Source organism: Triplophysa rosa, linkage group LG21 (genome assembly GCF_024868665.1).
Source record: "Triplophysa rosa linkage group LG21, Trosa_1v2, whole genome shotgun sequence".
Lineage (NCBI taxonomy): Eukaryota > Metazoa > Chordata > Actinopteri > Cypriniformes > Nemacheilidae > Triplophysa > Triplophysa rosa.
In genome coordinates this window covers 20,123,921-20,148,879 of record NC_079910.1, presented here as the reverse complement: position 1 = coordinate 20,148,879, position 24,959 = coordinate 20,123,921, and the positions used below count along the sequence as shown (strand labels likewise).

Below are 24,959 nucleotides of genomic sequence, written 5' to 3'. Positions count from 1 at the left end.
CGTTGTCCCTGTCAAATTGAAAAAAAAATGCATTTACTTTTTCAATTTGACAGGGACAACGCATTGTCAGTGTAAAAATGAAAATGAAAATAAAATAATTTCAGTTTATTTTTCATTTTGGCACATATTGTGCACGCAGTTGTGTATAATGAAATTCCTAATCTGGTTTTCATTTTCATTTTCATCGTTTAATTTATTTATTTAAATTTGGCAGGATTTGCCTCCCATAGGGTTGAGCCTGTTGGGTCATTTTCTCAGTGTTGGGTAGTTTTTTGTGTAACCCAATCGTTGGGTTACCGGTTGGGTCCAATTGAGTGACAGTTCAGAGAGTAAACCCCTCCCCCTCCTCGACGCCTCAGACAAACTCTACCTTCGCGGGCATTTTGAATCACCTCAGGAACAAGCGAAGACAGCTGTTATTCGGAGAAAAAAGGTATGTTTGAGAGTTTTTAATCTATAAAACTATCACCGTACATCAGAAAATGCATAAGTATGCAAAATTCGGCGGTTCACATTAGGTTTGAAAAGTACCATTTAGCTTAGTTAGCTTTGGTTAGTTAACGTTAGTCTGAATGCCCACGTTGTTATAACTTACAGCTTTTGAATAATTAAAACGTCCTTTATGGTCTACATTTCCTCTGAAATTTGTGACTTGTGTGAGTCATTTAGTTCGGTAAGTGCATCTACATTAGTTTGAGGTCAACACGCGAGCGTGGTGTCAAAATGCAAAAATCCAGCTAATCATATTTTTTAATAAATATTACTAGTTTTCGGTCACGGAACGTAGTTTTAACAGTCTTTTAGACGAGAGTGTAGTTGTTTAGACCTTAAATATGCGATTTATATATAAACATAGCGCCTCTTTGAGAATTTGTTAAGACGCTGTCGGAGATGTGAGCTTCAGGCTGTCAGCGGTCGTTTAGCACTCGTGGCTCCGCTGAGAGCAGCTTTATCTCGGCCAGTGTTTCGGAATATGCTGTGCCTCGTATAGTGGTTAACCGTGCGATATAATTAATTTTGGGTATATGAAACGAGCAATCATTGGTCTTATTATTCTACGTGTTCCTGAGTTAGTCGAATGAGTTTAAGTGTTGTGTTAACGTTTATAATATTTTATTTTTTTAAGTCTATATTTAACTTTCTGTAACGTTACTAGAGACCTAGAGCTCACAGCCTCTGGCACTTTTCTTTTCCCCCCACTGACAGGGTGCAGAATAACTGCTGATAATAATGGATAATTCTGTTCAGGAGGAAGAGCAGTGGAACTTCGATGTCCTGATACCAAGCTTAAAGGTAAACTTTATTTTGGTAAAATGCAAACGTGTTTCTTTATATGTTCATTATAACCCATTGTGCTCTGGGTAGGCCAGTTTTCTTAAATTATTCTCTTCTTGTTTCTTTTCTTCTCTCTTACACTCTTAATAGATGAACAAATTGATAAAGAAACCCTCCTGCTGGACATCCACTTCCCGAAGTGCACACCACACTGTTGTCTACTAACACCCAGGAAAAGATAGATCCTCTTCAGTAAGACTGCTCCGTGGATATGTCAGGTCCAGCAGTACTGGAACCAAAACAACTAACGCTCTTTAAACTGTTTTGTGAGTTCATATGAAGAGGAAAGTTCTCGGACTGCTACATTCCTTGCAAATGTCAACCAATACCATGAGAAAATAACGTTTTTCCAAAGGTTTTTACTGTACTAGCTGCACCGATATCAACATTTGGTGGTTCAAATACCCATGTGAGGTCTCTTTTCAAGTTAAGGTATTGTTTGTACATTTTAATTCACAGAAATCCTGCAAAGTTTGTCGCCTCCCGAAAACGGTGTCCTTTTTTCACATCCTAACGCGTGTTTATTTCCCATTTTTTAAATAGAAAACTTGTGCATAGACTGATATTTTAAGTGCAGTTCTACCAACAAGGGTTTAGTAAAATATAAACAAATGGTTCAGTATATTGGTAACAAATACATTCTCTGAGTGTTTTTATGTCACATCCATAACGCAATGTATAAATAAAAATGTTTCTTAAAATCTAAATTTATGTAATTTATTTATTGATGTTGTTTATTTTTTTTAATGTTATTCGGTTTTATTGTTCATTGAGCATTAAAATATTGCATGCTTTTTATGAATTCCTTTTGTCGTGCATTTCGATCCTTAATAAAACTTCAACTTTTGATTCTTACTGTTGACTCTAGTAATTCTCTGTGATTTTATTATTTTCAAATATTTTTGGTTTGTTTTAAACCAGCAATGTAATTTTTAAGCAATAGTTGAGTTAAATAAAACAACCCAGCATGTTGGGTCAAAGATTTAACCCAACCGGCTGGGTTAAAATAATCCAATGCTGGGTTTGTCCATATTTGACCCAGCGTTGGATTACCAAAATAACCCAAATTGAAAAAACCCAGCCATTTTTTAGAGTGTAGAGCAGCCTAAAAGTATGGTGAAGACAGTATGTCTGGAGAGTGGAGAGTCCATTTTTAGACTGATTTTTCTAATGAGAGTTATTTCATCATTAAACCATTATCGCTGAGGAAACACCAGATTTTTTTTGCGAATTTGACAGCTTTATCAATGAAACAATTTACAAAATCCTTAATCACATGCAATACTGACTCAAAATGTTACATATTTCAATAAAATAACTTTAAAATGTCAAAACATCACTTACCTAAACATAGAAAGTTATGAGGAAAGAAGAGAAAGGTGCTGTGTGGACTGCAGGACGCATTTGATTTCGGCGGTAAATTTCATGTGTTTTTCCAAGTACAATCCAAATGTCAGCCACAATTTGATGTTTCCCACTGTGTGCCATGTCTTATGTGGTTCCCTTTCTGTCGGTCTCTCGACGTTGTGTCGAGCCGACAGATGGGGTTTGCTCTTGAGAACCTATCAACTTCTGACTAGTTTAGTAAAGGCCAATGAAATTGGCGAATGAAATTTGCATGCCGGACTCCGCCCCCGGATATCCGGGTATAACAGGGAGACGGCGTGCTGCATTCATTCACCTTTTGTTCTTCGGAGCCTTCACACTGATCGACTTCGAGACTTACAACTCTACGCCGAATTAAAAAGTGAAGTGAAAGTGACCTATTAGTCAGATATGGTGACCCATACCTGAAATGTGACCTCTGCTTTTAACCCATCCAGAGAGTAGTGAACACACGAACATCAAGTCATGAACACACGTACACCGGGAGCAGTGGGCAGCTATCACTGCAGCGCCCGGGAAGCAGGTAGGGGTAAGGTGCTTTGCTCAAGGGCACCTCAGTCGTTACCTGCCGGCCCTGGGAATCGAACCGGCAACCTTCTGGTCACGAGTCCGACTCTCTAACCATTAGGCCATGACAGCGGACTGTCCCTTCCTGCAGCGACTTCCCCTGGATACGTTGTGGATACGTCCTGCCCGCACTGCGGGCGGTTGACGATTCAGACGTTGTGTCACGGGTGGCTTTGTTCCCACGAGACTCAGCCACCACCTCATCTGCTCCCCGTTCCGTGACGGCAGGACTACGGCCCTGCCGTCCGCTACGGCGAGCAGCGAGGGTGATATGAGGATTACTGTGAGTGTTAATCCGCCAGCCACTGGCTCACAGACCGTTCGCACCTCGTCTCGCTCATCTGACCGTTCCCCAGGAGATGGTCCCACCGTCTTGTTCCTCAACCACGTATTCGGGAAAGGTGCGTGATAATGAGATGTCACTTGCAGCACCGGGGGGTGACGTACTGCCATCCGACTCCGGCGATTCCTCGGAGCTCTCTCCCTCGGGGGGTCGAGCCCAGGAAGAAGCGGACGTCGAAATGTCAGCCATGCTTTCCCGGGCCGCCGTGAGCGTTGGTTTGCAGTGCCCGCACTGCCTCTACCTGCGCTCGCGGCTGGATACATGGTGCCTCGGGCTTGAGCATGGCTCCAAGCCGTGCCCGCCCCCAGTGCCGTGTTTACCGGAAGTGCATGAGGAATTTAGTGAGACCTGGAATGCCCCCTTTTCGGCACGTCCACGCCAAGAAAGTTCTGTCACCCTCTCTTCCCTTGAGGGTGAGGCAGCTAGAGGATACATCGATGTCCAAAGCATGTGGGGTCTCGGCATCTCTGGTGTCGAGAGCTTACATTTCTGCGGGCCAAGCTGCCTCCTCTCTCCACGCTATTGCTCCTGCCAGGCCATGGCGTTGAGAGAGCTCCACGACGGTAAGACCGACCCAGTGCTTATGCAGGAACTCCGCGGCGCCACCGACCTCGCTCTACAGGCGACCAAGATGACCGCGCGGGCCCTGGGTCGGGCAATGTCCACACTTGTGGTCCATGAGAGACACCTCTGGCCGAACCTTGCACAGATGAGTAACGCCGAGAAGGTCTGCTTTCTCGACACACCCATCTCGCAAGGGGGGGGGGCTGTTTGGTGATACTGTCGAGCCGCAGTTCTCGACAGTAAAGAAGCAGACAGAGGATATCAAGCATATCCTCCCCCGCCGCGACTCGGCCACCCTCGGCCGTCGAGTCCCGTGCACCGTCTGCTTCCCAGCAGCCCTGGTCCTCTTCGACGCCCTCCGGCTCCGGCGCCTCCGACTCAGGCAGCCCCCCGGAAGAGACATCAAAGAGGAGACCATCGCCCCTTCAGCAGCCGCGTTGAAAGCAGAAGCGGCCCTCATGGGAAGACCCCAGGGAGATCGAGAATACCACCGGGCCCGATCCCAGCCATTCCATCGCTGGGTGGTCGATCCGGGACAGTTCCTGCCCCGTCCCAACAGCCCTTTCTCTTAAGAGTTTCCTCTCTCTCTGGGTGTTTATCACAGCCGCTCTCACCCTCTACACGACGGTGTTCGGCAACTCGACATTGCGTCACGGCGAGACCCAATGTCCAGGATAATCAGCAGCCCTCAGCACTCTCAATCGACAGTGCATTGTGCTACATCATCGCCAGGCAGGTAAGCAGCAGAGCCAATCTCCTCCCCGGGGGTTCCCCACGGCAAGGGAACCACCCCCTGGGAGGTCGATGAAGCAGATCGTACCCCTAGCCCCTGTCTCAGTCCCTGGGAGCCTGACTAGAGCCCCCAAACTGTCACGGTGGCTACGGGATAAGATCCGTCTCGGCTACGCGATCCAACTCGCCAGACGCCCGCTCAAGTTCGGGGCATCCTCTCAACCTCAGTCAGAGGCTAGGATGCCATTCAGGATGCTCACTCAGAAGCGCATCCTGGCATCTACCAGATGTTAAGATTGGTTCATGGCAATCGACTTGAAGGACGCTTACTTTCATGTCTCGCTTTCATAACAGTACAGTGTCCTCCCTTTCGGTCTGTCCCTGTCCCCACGAGTCTTCACGAAGATCGTGGAAGCCGCCCTCACTCCCTTCGGGGAGAGAGGTGTGCGGGTTCTAAACTATCTCGACGACTGGCTCATCTGGGCACACTCGCGAGATCTGTTGTGTACACACAGGGACCTAGTGCTCCTGCACCTAGACCGGTTGGGACCACAGGTCTTTTTCTCGGTCTTTTCTCAACCGAGAAAAGAGCAAGCTCTCCCCTGTGCAGAGCATCCTCTTTCTCGGTATGGAACTCGACTCTGTCTCCATGACAGCGTGACTGACTCAGAGTGCGCCCAGTCAGTGTTGAACTGAAACAATTTCAGAGGCTCCTGGGCACATGGCATCCTCGGTGGGGGTGGCCTCCCTCAGGTTGATGCACATGCGACCGCTCCAACACTGGCTACAGAGTCGGGTTCCCTGGAGAGCGTGGCACACCCGCAGCAGGCGTATGGTCATCACTCCTCTCTGCCGACGCACCCTAACCCCCTGGTCTTCAATGACCTTTTTGGCGGAGAGGGTCCCCCTAGGGCAGGTCTCAAGGCACGTCGTGGGACGACGGATGCCTCCCTGCAGGGTTGGGGTGCCGTGTGCAACGGACACGCAGTGTCGGGGCGGTGGACGGGCCCCCACCCGCGTTGGCATATCAACTGCCTAGAGTTGTTGGCTGTGCTACTTACAATGAAGAGGCTGCAGCCTCTCGTGCAGGGCAAGCATGTGCTGGTCCGGTCAGACAGCACAACCGCCGTGACATACATCAATCGACAGGGTGGCCTTCGCTCACGGCAGTTAACACGACTCGCCCGACGCCTCCTCCTGTGGAGTCAGCAGGTGATCAGCTCCCTGCGAGCCACACATATCCCAGGTGACCTGAACCAGACAGCCTAGTGGCGACTCCATCCCCGCGCAGTCCGGCTCATATAGGAGCAGTTCGGCCAGGCGCAGGTGGAACTGTTGCCTCCCCGGACTCCTCCCATTGCCCGCTTTGGTACTCCCTGAACAAGGGACCCCTCGGCACGAAAACCCTAGCGCACAGCTGGCTGCCGGGCAAGCGGAAGTACGCCTTCCCCCCAGTGAGCCTCATTGCACAGGTCTTGTGCAAGGCCAGGGAAGAGGAGCATCAAGTGATATAGTTGCGCCCTATTGGCCCAACCGGACTTGGTACTCGGAGCTAATGCTCTTGACAACAACTCCCCCCTGGCCGATCCCCCTAGTGAAGGACCTGCTTTCCCAGGGGGAGGGCACATAACGGCATCCCAGGCAGACCCCTGGAACTTCCATGTCTGGACGGGACGAGGAGATCCTGAGTGGCCCACCCCCTGCGGTGGTTGGGACATCACTCAGGCTAGGGTCTCAGCCACTAGGCGGCTATACGCCCATAAGTGGTGCCTCTTCTCGTCCTGGTGCTCTTCTCGAAGAGAAGACCCGCGGAGTTGCTCGATCGGGAATGTGCTGTCCTTTCCTCAAGAGAGACTGGAGAGTGACCTCTCCCCCTCCACACTGGAAGTGTATGTAGCCGCTACTGCCGCTCATCACGACCCAGTTGCTGGGAAGCCTCTGGGACAGCACGACCTTATCATTAGGTTCCTAAGGGGCGTGAGAAGGCTACTGCCTCATCCGCGCTCCGTACCCTCTTGCAACCTAGGTGGCGGGCCTCAAGAGGCACCCCCTTCGAGGCCTTCGGAGATGCCGCTCTTTCTCACCTCACGATAAAGACGGCTCTCCTGATGGCGCTCACCTCCAAGAGGGTAGGGGACCTACAAGCACCCTCCATGTCCACAGTTTGCCTAGAACTCGGGCCCGATGATTCTCACGTTATCCTGAGACCCCGGCCCGGCTGCGTGCCCAAAGTTCCCACCACTCCTCCTAGAGACCAGGTGGTGAACCTGCAGGCACTCCCCACTGGGGAGGAAGACCCAACCCCATCCGTGTTGTGTCCAGTACACGCACTGCACCTCTACTTGGACCGCATGCAAATCTTCAGAAGCTCTGAGCAGCTCTTTGTCTGTTTTGGAGGTCAGCAGAAGGGGAGGGCTGTCTCCAAACAGAGGCTGGCGCACTGGATCTTGGATGCTGTCGCTACGGCATACCATTCTCAAGATCGCCCCTGCCCGTTAGGAGTGTAGGGTATTTCGGGGAAACTATGAGTTTAAACACAGTAACCTACAAATAATTAATGGTGATTAACCATTAATTATTTTATACACTTTACCTGATGCAGCAGAGCTAATAACAGCGACGAACTAAATACACTCGTCCACCGAGTGATCAGCAGATCGTATATCAACTCTAAGAAATATTACGCCCCTGACCTGGAAAAACAATATTCTTACTGTAGTACAGTACCACTTCAGAAATCTTAACGAAATCAAGCAGTTTAAGTGACGTTGATATGTGATAAATAAACACAGAAACAATTCGAGCGTGGATACACATGCGGTTTATTTATCTACACTACGGGGAAACTAAAGTCAACTAGCTAACACAAACCAAACATTAACAAACAAACATAAAAACGTAAAACAGTAGAGAATGAAAGAAATAGATAAAGCAAAGAAAATGGCAGTATTAAATCAGCTATTCACATCTGCACGAACCATCAAGGACAAATCTCCTTATTTAAAAGGGGCAAAGCTTATACGCAACTGGTTAGCAATAGTTCAGATACTTGCATTGGCTTCTTTGTTTCTCGGGACACGTGCTGGAGCGCATATCAAAGGGTCCTGATGTGTTCAGAGCAAGCCGTGAGTCCGTTGATTTAGCTGAAGCAAACTGCTGTTAGAAACTGTCTCTGATGAGAGGCAGGTCTCGAGAGGTTGAAAGAAGACGAGCGAGCGAACGCGCACGAGCGCGAACGCACACAAGCGAACGAACATACACAAAAGAGCAAGCTTTCCTGCGTGTTCAGATGTTTTAACACAGAGGGCGTCACGCCCCTCCAAGGTGGGCGATCCAATGTGATGAGATAGTTTTGGGCGCGAAAACATGTTTCTTTGTCCGGCACACTAACTCATTTGCATTTATGGTCGCCTGGGAGTTTGGAGCAGGAATAGACTTAGAATAGATTAAAATGAGTATGGTATAAAATACATTTCTGTGCTATACACCATATTCTAAGACATGAAAAGGGAAACACGTAGATATGAAACATGAAGGGGTTACAATTACATTGACCTGTAGTTTGGACAAGAATGTAAATATACACAGAATACCACTAAGCACATATGCCTTTGAGGTTATAGGTGAAGGAGAATAACATGGAGACAAGCATACAATGTGGAGATTCATGTGTATACACTTTAAACCAGTCTTTTGTGGCTAAGGAAAGAGACATTCTTTTGGAAGAATTTGAGGCTCTCAGTCCCTGGGGGCCACATGGCTTTTCTCACTTTGGTGAACAGTCCTGTCCTCCCCCAAGAACCTCCTTTGAAGTCTAGGGGAGAGTATCCGAATCTGTCCTGGTCAGTGATGAAGGTGTTGAGAATAGGACATTTGGCGAGACTTGTTGGTGCCTGGTCGTAGTCCTGCTGAGAGGTTACTGTGTTTTACGATCACAGATGGTAAACTTTGATCTGACCATACCCTACAGGAGGGAGGGCACACAGGGTGTAGCCTCCTCATGGGCACTGGCTCAGGGAACCTCTCTGGCAGACATCTGCAGAGCTGCGGGTTGGGCTATGCCCAACACCTTCGCAAGGTTCTATGACCTACACATGGAACCGGTGTCAGCCCGCGTCCTGCAGGGCAACATGTAGGACCGGCAGCCGGTAGGGCGTACGCCTGCGAAAGCCCTTCCCCCTTCCTCTACGGGGATCAGTGGCTATTTATGCCTCCCTTCTTTCCCCACTGGGTAAAGAACAGGCATTTCCATCCATTACTAAGCACCTTCTTGGGGGCAGGCTGGGCAGAGCAGCCCTGCCCCCTTAGGCCGGGGAACAGTTGAGTTATCTACCACATAGCTCTAACCGGACCTAGTGCTCCAGACGTGGTAACCCTCCCCCCATGGGCGGTTCCGTCTGATGTATCCTCATGAATGGTTCCCACCTCGGCAACCCATGACCTCCCTAGGTGGACTTCCACCTTGCGGTTAACTCCTTCAGTCCACACATTTTCCCATTAGTTCTCCCCTGATGGTGAGACCATGTGGTGTCTCCACTAATTCCTCCCTATGGTAGGTAGTGGTCTCTGTAGCGTGTTCCCCCCAGGGGGAATAATGCTTACCCAGTGGCCCTGACGGTGCAGGGCGGCTTCTCGCTGTTAGAGAATCAAGGCCTCCACCCGTGACGGCCGGTGGCAGGGGCTTCCCACCTTTTCTTCAAAAGTTCTGGGACCCCCTACCTCTCCACTGGACGGTTACAATTTCACGCTAGCGCTCATGTCTGACTCGCCCAGGCCAGTCAGCGTCGCTCTGCTAGAGATTGTGACGCGGCACAGCGCTGTGGCGTTTTCCATAGGAACCCATCTGTCGGCTCGACACAACGTCGAGAGACCGACAGAAAGGGAACGTCTTGGTTACAGATGTAACCTCAGTTCCCTGATGGAGGGAACGAGACATTGTGTCCTTCTTGCCACAACGCTGGTTGAGGGATGCTCAGGCTCCTCACACCAAAAGGTGAATGAATGCAGCACGCCGTCTCCCTTTTATACCCGGATATCCGGAGGCGGAGTCCGGCATGCAAATTTCATTCACCAATTTCATTGGCCTTTTCTAAACTAGTCAGAAGTTGATAGGTTCTCAAGAGCGAACCCCATCTGTCGGCTCGACACAACGTCTCATTCCCCCCATCAGGGAACTGAGGTTACATCCGTAACCAAGACGTTCTCATGTTTTCGTTGTTATCTGGGCCATATACCCCAAAACAAGATGTGAACCAATTGAACATTCCCGCCATTTTTAAAGTTATGGCAAAACGAATATGGACAATATTTGGCCCATATATGTTCAGCCATGCCATAGCTAGGCCAGATGTGACAGATGATTTTCACATGTGGCCCAAATATGTTTGCTATCTGGGTAAGACCTGTTTCAACCTTATGTCTAGATAAATGGCTATATTTTGTGCGTTTGACTAGTGTACGATAATTTTCTTCCAAATACGATAGTTTTGAGCTTCTGGTACGACAGTTGCACATTTCCAATCTGGCAACACTGCATCGCTATTACATTAGCAACCTCATCCCGCACCCGCTTAGTTTTATTCCGCACCCACTCCCGCAGAAAATTCTGTTTCCAGATCTCACATTTATGATCTCACATTTAAATGTCTCCATAACAGATATAAAATGTGGGCTATTCAAAAAACGTATTAGTTATTTTTATTCGTTTTGTCAATATACAAAATTATTATCACATATTAATGGCAATACAGTAGACAAAATGTCACTGTGTAATGTGTAAAGATTTGCTCAACTTTATGCAAATGATGAGTGACTTTCGGGAGAGACTACCAATAGGAGTACAGCTGCGGAGCTCACATCATCCGTATCTCGTCTGCAACTACAGGTTTGTTTATAAATGTTTCTAGGACAACCAAAGCTAGGAACGCCTTCTAACGACCTCTTAGCGAGAGACTGGCAACACAGTCACTGGTGGTCTGAATCATAGACTGTATAAAAGATGGATAGCGTGACACCGCTTCCTTACATTGTAACGAATTGATCATAAAACGTCTGACGATGGGCACTGACATGTTATGCAAAAACTTCAGATGGAGTCTGGGCATGCGCAGAAGGAATCGTGGAGTCAGAGTCTGCGCAGTAGTGAGCGCGAAGTGCAGTGCGGTATCAAGGTCCTGCCCATATTCCCTGGTGACACAAGCGTAAATGAAGAAATCATGTTACCACAAAACTTTTTATAACATCTTATAACTAATTAAAACCAAACTTATTCAAAAAATGAACACCAACATGATAAAAACTGACTAATATACTAGAAAACATCCTTGGAAAAAAATTATTTGAAGTGTAATTGGATTTTATAGTGTGGCTCCTGTCCCATTTGTTTACATGGAGAGGGCAGGGTTTATGACCTGTACTGCAGCCAGCCACCAGGGGACGATCAAAGAGCCAGCAGCTATACTTTTCAGGACGTGTTAGGCACCCCTGGTCTGAATACAGAGTAATAGCTACTGCCAAATGAATTCACTTTTTTAACCGAACTATTTAACATCCATGCAAAAAATGTCCTGATGACCATCTCCCCTCCAAAAAACTGTCTCTCTTCTTAGAATGATGTCGGGAGTGGGCTCCTGTCCAAAGACGTACCAGCACCCGTCTAAAGTACACCAGAGCAACCGACCGCTACTGTCTCTTATACGAAAATTTGATCCTGCGCTGCAAAAATTCACCTCGTAGCTGAAGCAAGCTGCGAGGCGTAGGCCTATTTATAGCGCGAGTTTATGTTCGTATTTGGAATGCAATGTAAACACAGAAATTACCATTTGCATATATGAAACGCATTTTGTGGCTTATTATAGGCACCTTACCCACACCTAATCCTGAGCTCGGAGTTAACCACTGTCTATACCCTTTTTGAGTGTTTTCTTATATAGGATCTGTCCTCTCTGTGTTACAGTGTAAACAGGTCGATGCACACTTAACACTATTAAATATAATTGTTGTTTATGTTGTTAAAGGTGCTGTATGTAATTTTTAGCGGCATCTGGCAGTGAGATTGCGAATTGCAACCAACCGTTCACTCCACCCCTCCCTTTCAAAGCACTACGGAGGCTGATTGAGGATTAAGATGTTGTCACGTTTTCGCTTCTTTCCCGAATTAGATAAAGTAGTTACAAAACATGTTCTGTAGAGCAGTTTGTCTGTTTAGGGCTACCTTGGAAACAGCATGTCAACAGCATTCCATGCAAGGGGACCTGTATGAAGGTAGAAATAGCTTCATTATGTAAGGTTTTTATACACATCTGAACACATAGTTATATATATTATATTGCATTTCTATCAAAAGATCCTCAACAGAACTACACTCTGCTCATATAAATAACATCAACAACAACTCGAGCTCTAAATGAAAACCAGGCAGGGTACCATTTGTTATTCCATACACAATGTCACAATTCAGTGACATTCCTCAACTATTTAACAACAAATGTAGTCAGTGATTAAAAGAAAGATCTTACTCAGGGAAATGTGTTATCTCAGAAAAAATCCAACCTGAATGATGAAAATACACAATGACAAAACCTTTGCGCTCTAGAAACCATGCGAGTTATCAAATATTAGCATTATAAACACTTTAATAATACCAACAAATTAAGGACATGCTTCAGAAAAATTGGCATTGTTGAACAATAAATGGCTTCGTGGCTGATAAATGACTGAATAAATTGTGTCCTTTTGCATCCTTGCTAGAAAACAATAGAAACCATCACAGAAATTCTAATGGTTACCATTATGAACCATTTGCCCTTTCCATTAAAACCATTATAAAATTCCTTTTTGTAGGTGTGTTTTTGGATTTAAAGGGGTCATATGACACGGCTAAAATGAATATTATTGTTTTTTTAGATGTAATGAAATGTGTATACACGATTTAAGGTTAAAAAATGCTGTATTTTCCACATACAGTGCATGTTTGTATCTCCTCTTTGCCCCGCCTCTCTGAAACGCACAGATTTTTATAAAGCTCATCGCTCTGAAAAGCGAGGTGTGCTATGATTGGCCAGTTAACCAGTGCATAGTGATTGATCGCATACTGCAAGTGTGTGACGGAAATGTAACGCCTCTTACCATATTTGGAACATCAGGTTCCAAAGCAATTGTACTGACAGGTACCTTACTTGCGTATACATTTGGGCGGTCTTAGTCAAATCATACCACCAACTGACGTAGATTAGTGGGGGTGTGGTTACACAAGGCGTTTCAGGCAGGTCTGGGTGAGCATTCGCTTTTAGATAGAATGCATCTTTTGTTCCAACACTTTAATTTTTGCAATTTTACATGTCTGATACACGCATGGGCAAATTATAACACACCAAAGACACAGAAAAACACGTATTCGTGCCATATGACCCCTTTAACCTTAATACCATTAAATCCATTAATGTATTATTTTTTCAGCATGGTTCTATAAGATCATCATGTTTGAAGTGTGTTCCAGGGAACTAAAACGTACAATATTAAATTCAGACCTAGTGGAGTAATATTAGCCTAACTAATAATAGTCATAGTAAATGTGTAAAGTTGCATAAAATTAAAATAGCTCAATAAAATAGTCTAAATGGTTGGATTCCAGAACTGATAACATAAAACATATATAAGACAATACATCATTTACTGTAGGTGTTGTAAAATTTACTGATGATTTAAATTGAGAATATTTCTATTGCGCTATTCTGTAGGCTACTGTATGTGTGTGTGCGGCATTGTCCGGCTGCTATTTTCACCCCAAAATGGTTGCCGGCTACTGAAGCGCCACTTAGTGGCTGTTTCCCAAAAAGCACCAGATTTTCGCCTCTTGTTATTCTATACTCTTTGCCACTACAGTACATGAAACAGAAGAATACATATTCTAGAATACTAAATTCAAGGGTTACTTTTTTCACGCTGCAATGTGAATGAATACACAAATGTTTGTTTGTTTGTTTTGTTGTTTGAGTTGTATTAGTTTTGTCAGTTTGCGTTTTTGCCTATGATTGTAACAGATAAAGAACTAACCACATTGTATGTGTAATCAGTGTAGAAATCCAACTGTAAAATGAGATCAGTATTAACTCAACTCAACTCAACTCAACTTTATTTATATAGCGCTTTTACAGTTTTCATTGTTACAAAGCAGCTGTACATGAGACATATTGACTATAAGCAAAATAATTAAAGTTGTACCTGCAGAAACAAGAAAAGGTTGAAAACACAGAAGACAGACATACCCACATACAAAACACTCCACACACACAATATGCACACGTACTAACACACACAGACATAGAGACACACACACACACACACATGCGCACGCACACACACACAACACACACACACGTACGTACACAGACAAGTACGCACACACACACACGCTCAGTGAGAGCACACATTTAGGATAAAGGAGAGAGAAGCACAGGTCAAATATAACAGACTATAAATTCCTATATGCAATATTAATTAAGTAAAACTTTAAAATTCTAAAGCAGCCCCCCCGGCCAGGCAGATAGTGCAAAAACAGTATGCAAACGGTGGCGAGGAACCCAAAACTCTAATCGAGAAAAAAAACCTCAGGAGAACCCAGGCCCAACCAGGGGATTCCAGTTCCCCTCTGGCAAAAGCTGCTGCCTCTGCACAAGCTCCAGAGAGCTTGCACAACAAGGCTAAATAAAATAAATAAACTTAATAATAAAATAAATTATAGTTTAAGATTATCATTAATAATCTAATAGCATTTGAAATTTTGTGGTGAAGACATGTCAAGAGACCGCGTCCTTCTTTATCCAGCTCTATCATCTCAGCTCTTGTCAGGTCCCCACTTCCCATTCTCCGCTCTACCATCAGGTCAGGCCATGAACTGCATCCTGCTCGCTGTGGTAACCTTGGAACAATGAGACAAGACTGGCTGAGAGTAGAGTACTGTTCTGTACTCTTTGATGCAACAAGTACATCAGTTGTGTTTTTGGTTCCGGTTGATCTAACTAATGCAGCCTAAACCCTCTGAAGATTTATATTATGGAAGAGTAGTGTATGCAAGATTAAAAAGATGCGTCTTTAGTCTAGATTTAAACTGACAGAGTGTGTCTGCCTCCCGGACAGTGCAGGGAAGACTATTCCAAAGTTTAGGCGCTAGATAGGAAAAGGATCTACCACCTGCACTTGATTTTGAAATTCTAGGTATTACCAACTGACAGGACGCCTGAGAGCGTAATGCACGTGAAGGACTGTAATACAAAAGGAGTTCATTCAAGTACTGAGGAGCTAAACCATGTAAGGCTTTATAGGTAATAAGCAAGATTTTAAAGTTAACGCGATGCTTTATAGGTAACCAGTGCAAGGTTGACAGAACCGGGCTAATATGTTCATACTTTTTTGTACGTGTAAGAACTCGAGCTGCCGCGTTTTGGACCAATTGGAGTTTTTGTAATAAGCCTGCAGGGCAACCACCTAACAGTGCATTACAGTAATCTAGTCTTGATGTCATGAATGCATGAATTAACTTCTCTGCATCTGAGATTGACAGCATATGACGTAGTTTAGATATATTCTTAAAATGGAAAAACGCAATTTTACAGGTGTTGGCGACGTGGCTCTCAAATGACAGATTACTATCGAATAGAACGCCAAGATTCTTTGCTGACGACGAGGGTTTTATGGAACATCCGTCAATAGTTAAACAGTATTCTTGGTTGTTACTTATAGCAGTTTTCGGTCCAATAAGTAACACTTCCGTTTTGTCCGAGTTCAGTAATAAAAAGTTGTTACTCATCCAGTTTTTTATATCGACTATGCATTCCATTATTCGATGGAACTGCTGTGTTTCATGAGGCTTCGAGGAAATATAAAGTTGAGTATCATCAGCATAACAGTGAAAGCTAACTCCGTGTCGCTTTATTATATCTCCTAGAGGTAGCATGTATAATGCGAAGAGCAGAGGCCCTAAGACTGAGCCCTGTGGTACACCGTACTGGACTTGCGATTTGCGTGACACCTCATTGTTTATTGCTACAAATTGAAAACGGTCGGATAAATAAGATTTAAACCATTTCAAAGCTATTCCCTTAATGCCGACATAATTTTCGAGTCTATGTAGGAGTGTGCTGTGGTCAATGGTATCGAATGCAGCACTAAGGTCTAGCAGCACCAATAACGAGATACAACCTCGGTCAGACGCCAATAGCAGATCATTTGTAACTCTGATCAAAGCAGTCTCTGTACTGTGACATGCTCTAAATCCAGACTGGAATTCTTCATTGATGTCATTCCTTTGGAGGAAGGAGCATAATTGAGTTGAAACTACTTTTTCCAGAACTTTAGATATGAAAGGTAGATTCGATATAGGCCTGTAGTTCCTTAGTTCTCTAGGGTCGAGTTGGGGTTTTTTGACAAGGGGCCTTATAACAGCCACCTTATATGCTTTAGGCACATGTCCTAATGTCAGAGATGAGTTAATAATACCAAGAAGAGGATCTATAATTTCTGGGAGCATCTCTTTCAGTAGATTTGTAGGTATAGGGTCTAGTATGCATGTTGTTGATTTAGATGATCTAATAATTTTAGACAGCTCATCTTGATCTACGGTATAAAATAATTGCATTTTCTCCTTAAGGGCGCTGTAGTTAGTTTGTTCAGCGGGTTTCACTTCTGATTGCATTGTTATAATTTTTTCTCTAATATCTTGGATTTTATATGTGAAGTAGTTCATAAATTCATCACTGCTATGCTGATATACAGGATCAGAAGTCACTGACGATTTATTTTTTGTTAATTTAGCCACCGTGTTAAATAAAAACCTAGGGTTGTGCTGGTTTTCTTCTATTAGTGATGAAAAGTAGGCGGATCTAGAAGTTATTAGGGCTTTCCTGTATTTTCGAATACTATCCTTCCATGCTGTACGAAATACCTCTAATTTAGTTTTCTTAAAGTTGCGCTCCATTTTTCGGGCCGCTTTCTTTAGAGCCTGAGTGTGTTCATTATACCACGGTGTGGGGCTGCCATTTTTAATCTTCTTTAAACGTAGTGGAGCAACTTTGTCTAGCGTTACCGAGAAGGTGGAATTAAAATTTTCAGTGGTAATGTCAAGATCTTCAACGTTATTTCTCATGATTTGAGACAATTCGGGCAGATTATCGAGAAACGCATCTTTGGTAGTTGAAGTTATTGTTCTACCATATTTGTAACAATGAGTTTTATTTGCAGCCGTAGGCCAGTGAAGCAAACATAATACCAGATAATGATCCGAAATGTCTTCACTCTGCTGAAGGATTTTAACGTCGTCCACATTTATACCGTAAGACAGTATTAAATCTAAAGTATGATTACGAAGGTGAGTGGGTCCTGACACATGTTGACTAATGCCCATGGAGTTAAGAGTGTCTTTGAAAGCCATTCCTAAGGCATCTGTAACGTTATCTACGTGGATGTTAAAGTCACCAACGACAAGGAGTCTATCTGCGGCCAGTACTAGTTCTGATAAGAACCCACCAAATTCTTTAATAAAATCTGTGTGGTGCCCTGGAGGCCTATATACAATAGCTAGAATCAATTTAAAAAGTGTTTTATCTTTAGTATTAGGTGTTGAAACATGAAGAACCATGACTTCAAAAGAATTATATTTAGAGTTCGACTTCTGGGAAATGCTAAGAGAGTTATTGTAAAGTGCTGCGACACCTCCCCCTCTGCCTTTTAGACGAGGCTCGTGTTTATAATAATAATCTTGGGGGACAGATTCATTTAAAGCAATATAATCATCTGGTTTTAGCCATGTTTCTGTCAAACAGAGCATGTCTATTTTATGATCTGTTATCATATCGTTAACAAAAAGTGCTTTATTAGAGAGAGATCTAATATTTAGCAATCCGAGTCGTAACAGTTGATTATCTGTATTTTGTTCATGTTTAGTTTGTTTAACGTTTATTAAATTACTTTCAAGAGGTTTACGCATTATTTTATGTTTGCTAATCCGGGGGACAGACACAGTCTCTATTTTGTGATGTTTGGGAGAACGGATTACTACATGTTGTACATTTTGTGTATTCTGCGACGTGAGACGGCAAGCAGACAGTTGGTTAAGCCATACTGTCTGCTCCCTGACCTGGGCCCCAGCGAGTCAAGTTTTAGCATTAGCATTAAGACTTTTTGCCATATTTCTAGACAGGATGGAAGTCCCAGCCCAGGAGGGATGGAGACCATCTCGTTTCAACAGGTCAGGTCTGCCCTCAAAACTCTTCCAGTTATTTATAAAAACTATATCATTCTGCAGGCACCACTCAGACAACCAGCCATTTAGTGATGATAATCTGCTATAAATCTCATCACCACGATAAGCAGTGAGGGGGCCAGAGAATATTACAGTGTCTGACATCATGCTTGCGAGCTCACACACCTCTTTAATGTTATCTTTTGTGATCTCCGATTGACGGAGTCGAACATCATTTGTGCCGACGTGAATGACAATCTTAGTGATGTATTATTCCCTAATGTATCTCCAGTCTTTGTAACATATTTCAAAGCTGGATTTAAAGTGTTACATTGTTTGAAGAAATATGAACTTTTGTACATTGCCTTTACTCATTAATGCTACAAAATCTGTAATGTGTACTTAAAACAAACACCTGAAATACACAGGTGTTAAACTGACTTCCTCCGTAAGCGTGACAGCTCTTTGAAGCACTGCCCGAGAGAAAGTGTACTACACGGAGAGGAAAGGCCTGTATTGTCCCTGGTTGAGGAGCCACCTTTCATCCTGTATGAAACAGAGTTGTAGTAAACAGAATTCATTTGGCAATCAAGACACTTTTGTTGAGATGCGACAGTGCTGTCACAGTGGCCCAAGCAGCAGCAAACATAAGAACACAGCAAATACAGTTGTGACTGGGATTGACATTGATTTGGGCTCAAAGGTAGTGTCAGACCATGCTCGTCTGCTGGGGACAAGATGAGATTTGTGCAGCTGGTGCCCTCCTCCATGGACATAAAGAGATTGCTATGGCTGTGCCTGTTATGCCCAGCGTTCATGGCTGTGAGGTTGTGACCCCTCTTTAACGAGGCCCGCTCCTGGGCATCCCGCTTCTCATCCTCATTGTTCATTGTGAGAAACCTTAACACCACCAAGTTGAGGAAAGCTCCAATGACTGTCAACCCGACAAGGATGTACATGAAACTAAATACCACATAAGGTGTCTTTTCTTGAAGGTCCTCCTTCTTTTGAAGAGCCACAAGATCCCCGAACCCAATGGTGGTAAGAGTGATGAAACAGTAGTAGTATGCGTGGAAGAATGTCCAGCCCTCAAAGTGTGAGAACGCTGCAGCACCAACACATAGAGTTCCTATGCAAGACAAGAAACCCACCAAAACCATGTTCTCCATGGAAACTTCAGTGTGACGAAAGCCTAGGCATCTCTTGACACGGCTGAGCAGGTAGCGGACAAAGGTATTCATCCTCTCACCTAGACTCTGGAACATCACCAGTGTGAGCGGGATTCCTAAGGCGGCGTAGAACATGCAGAAGACCTTACCAGAGTCTGTACCAGGTGCCGCATGTCCATAACCTGCATGATTGCCAAGTCAATCAAGTTCTTTTGATTAGTCTTACTACAAAAACTAGTGAATGAAATTTACAAAAACATTTAAAGTAAAAATTTAAGAGTTAATATTGTAAAAACTTAATGCGTTTGGAGAACTAATATTGGTTATATTGTTAAAGAACAGAGGCACTGCTAGGCAGTACCCAAGATGCCCTATGTGGTTGCGAAGTTATTGCTCTTTTTTTTTTTGCAACTATCATGCCATCATAAATAGGATTTGTGCATGCTTGCACAGTATGCAATATTTGCATAGTATAGCCTCCTATGTTTTAGTTTGGCTGAGTACATTTTTGGTTGAGTACTTAAAGGGATAGTCTGCACAAATTAATAATTCTTACATCATTTACTCACCCTCATGTTATTACAAACCTGTATGATTTACTTCTGCAGAACAGAATATTGAAGAATGTTGGTAACCAAACAACACTGGTAACCAAAAATGTGTTCCACAGAAGAAAGAGATTTGCAATGACATGAGGGTGAATAAATGATGACAGAAGTTTTAATTTGTGTCTGATTAATTTGTTACAATATGTACATAATACAAAAAAAATCGTACATTCAAATCTTTCACGTCAAGGATGAGACATGCAATAGTTACGAACGTCTGATTTCTACCGCTTTTGGGGTAGTCAGAAGGCCAAAACACTGAAACTCACCAATCGTTGTGATGACTGTTATGGCAAAGTAAAAAGATCCAGCGAATTTCCATTGTCTGCCTGCGCGATGAGGTTCAGCCTGCAGCACAACTCGCTCGATCTCCCGATAGTCATCTTCGGAAAAGCGATACTTTCTTTTCATGTCGCCGCGTTTCTGCTCTAAGATGCGCCTTCTTGCGCTCTCAGTCTCGGACTCCAAAGCGTCAAAAACCGCGGCGCCGACCAGCAGGTAAGAGAACATGCAAAGGATAAGAGAAAGTGTCCGCACGTTCTGTTTCTTCATTTTTACAGGACCTCAAACAGGTTGTACATTTCAATGCATCTGTATTTAACGCTCAGTGTTATGTACGTACCTATTACATGGAAGAAGAAAGAAACCCAGTGTTAAGTCAGGTACGTATCCGAGAAAGAGCAAGCCCGTCGTTTTCTTGGTGGATTGTTTTCTTTCTTTCTTTCAGCCTTACATGTGCGTCACATATTTGTTTTGCTGTACTATTACAGATTTGGTATGCTTCGTTTCTGAGAAATCAAACCAACGGAGATTCTTCCAGTAAGGCTCAAATAGGAGGTTTAGATAAAAATACCTTTCGCATCTAGCGACCAATAAAAATCTCCTGAAGTCCTTGAACGCACTGTCAGTCACAAGTAATCATCATGCGCTATTTGAGTGTAGCTCACGTTACTGTAGGCTATGTGACCAAAATCCCAGGCGTTAGGCGTCGCTGTCTGAGGTGCTGAACTTCATAAGTGGTTAATTTTGTTCAAAAATCGTATAAGTGTATGAGGTGGCAAGTGGGAGCCTTTTACCCCACATACGGGGTAAAAAGCTCACCAGCATGGGGTAAAAGGCACACAGCATTGATACTTTAGATAAAATAATAATGGTTTTAATCATGTTTAAGTACTTGTTCAAAACAATCACTTTAGCAAAGTTTGTACTATTTTTTGTTTATTTTGATAAATAAAATAAATGATTTTTATTTTTTTAGTATACTGTCATTAAAATATGTTAATATATAAAAAACTATTTCAGAAAGATTTTGAAAGCATTGGAGATCTCTTTAATTTAATATAGATTTACAGTAGTAACAATAAATTATATTTTATGATATTGATTAATAAAATAAACATCTGCACTATACAAAATATTCAGCACTGGCTTTTATGCTTAACTTGAACAAGACAAAAATATTGAAATTATGGACATGAAGTGACAGAAAGCATTAAATGTAACTTTTTATACATGTCAACACATTATTACAAATTTTAAAACCAATTATAAGTTTTAAAAAAATTGCTTCAGTAAATGTTTTGCAAGATAGAACCTTATTAATTCCAAAGTGATGAAGTAAAAGTATACTGATATGCAACAAAAATAACAATTAGCTATTGGTACTGCACAAGTTCTAACAAACAATAGCTAGAAATCACAGCTGCTTTATCCTTAATAAATTGCAGCTATTGACCAGTCAGTCAGGCTTTTCATGTTGTGCACAGAGATAATTATGTTATCAGATCTCTTTGTGATTTATAGCAGCTCTGACTAAATCAATTACATTTAACGTAATTAGGCCACCAGTCATTTATCATGCAGTTTACCCCTCTTTTCATTCATCCTCTGGGGAGTGAGTAAGTTTAAAGGCTGGGAACAAATTGTCATGATCCTGCTCTTCTTGTGGTTGTTTTGGAGTGACAGGATCATGACAGTCCCGTGTCATGGTTTGCAATGAGGACCCAGGTGCAGACAGCGATGGACGGGAAACAAAAAGACTTTACTACAAAACACAAACCAAAACCTCCCATGAGGGGGACAAAACAGGAGAACAGGGTAACTAACTAAACTACATAAAACGTAGACAGGACTAACACTAAAAACACACAAGACCAGGCAAGAGCTGTCATGATTTTGCCTCATCTTGTCATGTCTGTCTTGATCTTGTGGCAGAATCACGGCAGGATCCCCTGTTTAATGTGGAGAGTAGCATTTTGGCCCACTTGGCCTTCCACATGCTCTCTCCAGGTCTTGTCTTTGTCCCTTGTATCCCTCGTTATTGATTGTTAATTAGTTCATGCCCTGCACCTGTCCCTTCTTGATTTCCTTCCCTTTAAATAGTCCTCATGTTCCATTGTCCTGGGGTCGGTTATTGTGTTTGTATTACTTTGTATAGCACCCTGTGTGTGCTGTGTATGTACCTAGAGTATGCTTACCTGTTAACCTGTTCCATATACTCGTGCTCGTGTTCCTGTTCCTGTTGTCAAGGATCTGGTCCAGTCTAGTGAGTGTGCAGTCTAATTTATGTTCAAGTGTTGTTTATTTTTAGTTTATTGATAGTTAGTCTACGTCTTGTCTTTACTCTGCTTGTCCTGTTATACCCCATCGTGGGTCTTTGTTTTGTGTTTCTTGAATAATAAATACCTTTTTGTTTACCCCTAAACACTGCAGTTGGGTTCTCCCGAGCGTTTCTTGACATAATAACCGAGCCACACAGAACCAAGCAGTCAGCCAAAATGGACAATGCAGCGTCGTTCCTGCGATCTAGCCAAGCCCACTTGCTGTTTGGGTTACGTCAGGGGAATTACGGGAACCGGGAGTTCACCAGGGCATTCTCTGTGGTGGCAGAGGAGACCGAGTTTAGTGAGGCAGAGTTAAAGGTGATTTTCGACTGATGCCTCACTCGCCGTCAGAGAAGAGGTTGCTGGGACCCCTAGGTTTTGCGGATATGGTCAGGTACGTGGTCAACCGGGACGATCCCGGGAGCGAGGTCCCAGTCGGAACTCCCGCCCTGCGATTGGTTGTACCGGGAGACCTCGTCCTGGCTGCCGTCACACGGGGGGACTCAGTACCCTCTGGCTTGAGCTCCACATCCCCTGGTACTCCTGGTGGCGCCCGTGGCAAGCGGGGGAGGAGAGATTCGGGGATGACGTCTGCGGACTCCTCTGACGCGGAACTCCCTCCGTCCTCCACGGTTCCGACCAAGTCAGCCACGGGCCCGGTGGTCCGGAAAAAGGGGGAGAGGCATCGCAGAGGAGTGTCCAGTCCGGTGCAGCCGCCGTCAAGTCCGGTGCAGCCGGTGTCCAGTTCGGTGCAGCCGGTGTCCAGTCCGGTGCAGCCGGTGTCCAGTTCGGTGCAGCCGGTGTCCAGTCCGGTGCAGCCGGCGTCCCAGCCGGTGGTGCAGCCGGCGTCCCAGCTGGTGATCCAGCCGGCATCCCAGCCGGTGTCCAGTCCAGCGTCCAGTCCAATGTCAAGTCCGGTGCAGCCGGTGTCAAGTCCAGTGCAGCCGGTGTCCAGTCCAGCATCCAGTCCGGAAAAAGGGGGAGAGGCATCGCAGAGGAGTGTCCAGTCCGGTGCAGCCGCCATCAAGTCCGGTGCAGCCGGTGTCCAGTCCGGTGCAGCCGGTGTCCAGTCCGGTGCAGCCGGTGTCCAGTTCGGTGCAGCTGGTGTCCAGTCCGGTGCAGCCGGCATCCCAGCCGGTGGTGCAGCCGGCGTCCCAGCTAGTGATCCAGCCGGCATCCCAGCCGGTGTCCAGTCCAGCGTCCAGTCCGATGTCAAGTCCGGTGCAGCTGGTGTCCAGTCCGGTGCAGCCGGTGTCAAGTCCGGTGCAGCCGGTGTCAAGTCCGGTGCAGCCGGTGTCCAGTCCAGCATCCAGTCCGATGTCAAGTCCGGTGCAGCCGGTGTCCAGTCGGGTGCAGCCGGTGTCCAGTCCGGTGACTCATCCGGCCTTCCAGCCGGCAACTCAGCCAGTGTCCAGTCCGGCGACTCAGCCGGCAGTCCGCCCGGCCTCTAGCCGTGTCCGGCCGGCAGCCAAGTCTGCCCCTACCAAGTCCCCCGGGAATCCACGCTCTCGAGCGTCCCTCCGGACTGTGACTCCCCCACCCAGCCCCACCCCTTTTGGACTTCCCCCCATGGACGTTGTGGTTCCCCCCCTTGTTTGTTATTTTTATTAAGTCACCCTAACCCCATGATCTTGTTCTCTTGTTTACCCCTGATTTTGTATTCAATGTTTTGTTTGTTTATTTCATTGTCACAGTCTGTCTTGTCCTGTTTGTCACCTTGAGGAGCGTCAGGATATCGCTCCTTAAGGCAGGGGTTCTGTCATGATTCTGCCTCATCTTATCATGTCTGTCTTGATCTTGTGGCAGAATCACGGCAGGATCCCCTGTTTAATGTGGAGAGAAGCATTTTGGCCCACTTGGCCTTCCACATGCTCTCTCCAGGTCTCGTCTTTGTCCCTTGTATCCCTCGTTATTTGCAATAGCAAACACGTGGAAAGCGCATTATGGGGATCTTCTGAACAGGGACACCACTCCTGAGATGGAGGCCCTCGAAAAACTCTCTCAACAGCCTATAAATGAGAGCATGGGAGAACCACCCAGCCTGAAAGAGGTGCAGGATGCTATTAGGAAGATGAAGAACAACAAGGCTGCTGGTCCGGATGGCATTCCAGCAGAAGTCCTAAAGGAAGGCGGCCCTGATCTCCTTTAACACATCCACGCCCTGCTTTATAAATTATGGGAACAAGAGAAAATCCCTGCACAATTTAAGGATGCCCTGGTTGTCTCCATCTTTAAGAAAGGAGACAAGGCAGACTGCGGGAATTACCGTGGCATTTCTCTCCTGTCCACCACAGGGAAAGCCCTGGCTCGGGTTTTGGCCAACAGACTCACTCCCCTGTCAGAAAGCATCCTTCCAGAGTCTCAGAGTGGTTTTCGCCCAAACAGAGGCACTGTAGATATGATATTCATTGCTCG

General features: G+C 44.9%; 1 protein-coding gene and 1 long non-coding RNA gene across 3 annotated transcripts; one reads left to right on the top strand and one right to left on the bottom strand.

The window, feature by feature from the left end:
* The first annotated feature begins 216 nt into the window (after window positions 1–216).
* Window positions 217–2,002, top strand: LOC130545605 (uncharacterized). Its single transcript, XR_008961668.1, has 3 exons — window positions 217–433; window positions 1,207–1,293; window positions 1,426–2,002. It is a non-coding gene; the product is annotated as an uncharacterized LOC130545605 (long non-coding RNA).
* Window positions 2,003–17,488: 15,486 nt separating this feature from the next.
* Window positions 17,489–20,892, bottom strand: kcnk15 (potassium channel, subfamily K, member 15). Of its 2 annotated transcripts, XM_057320009.1 has the most exons (3): window positions 20,211–20,892; window positions 19,414–19,515; window positions 17,489–19,293 (listed from the first exon to the last, which is right to left on the bottom strand). In XM_057320009.1, exons 1-3 carry the CDS (start codon window positions 20,491–20,493, stop codon window positions 18,596–18,598), a joined length of 1,083 nt encoding a protein of 360 aa, XP_057175992.1. In that variant the 5' UTR covers window positions 20,494–20,892; the 3' UTR covers window positions 17,489–18,595. The 2 variants fall into 2 exon arrangements, with proteins under 2 accessions (XP_057175992.1, XP_057175991.1); XM_057320008.1 differs by having other exon boundaries at window positions 17,518–19,515.
* Between the last annotated feature and the right edge of the window lie 4,067 nt (window positions 20,893–24,959).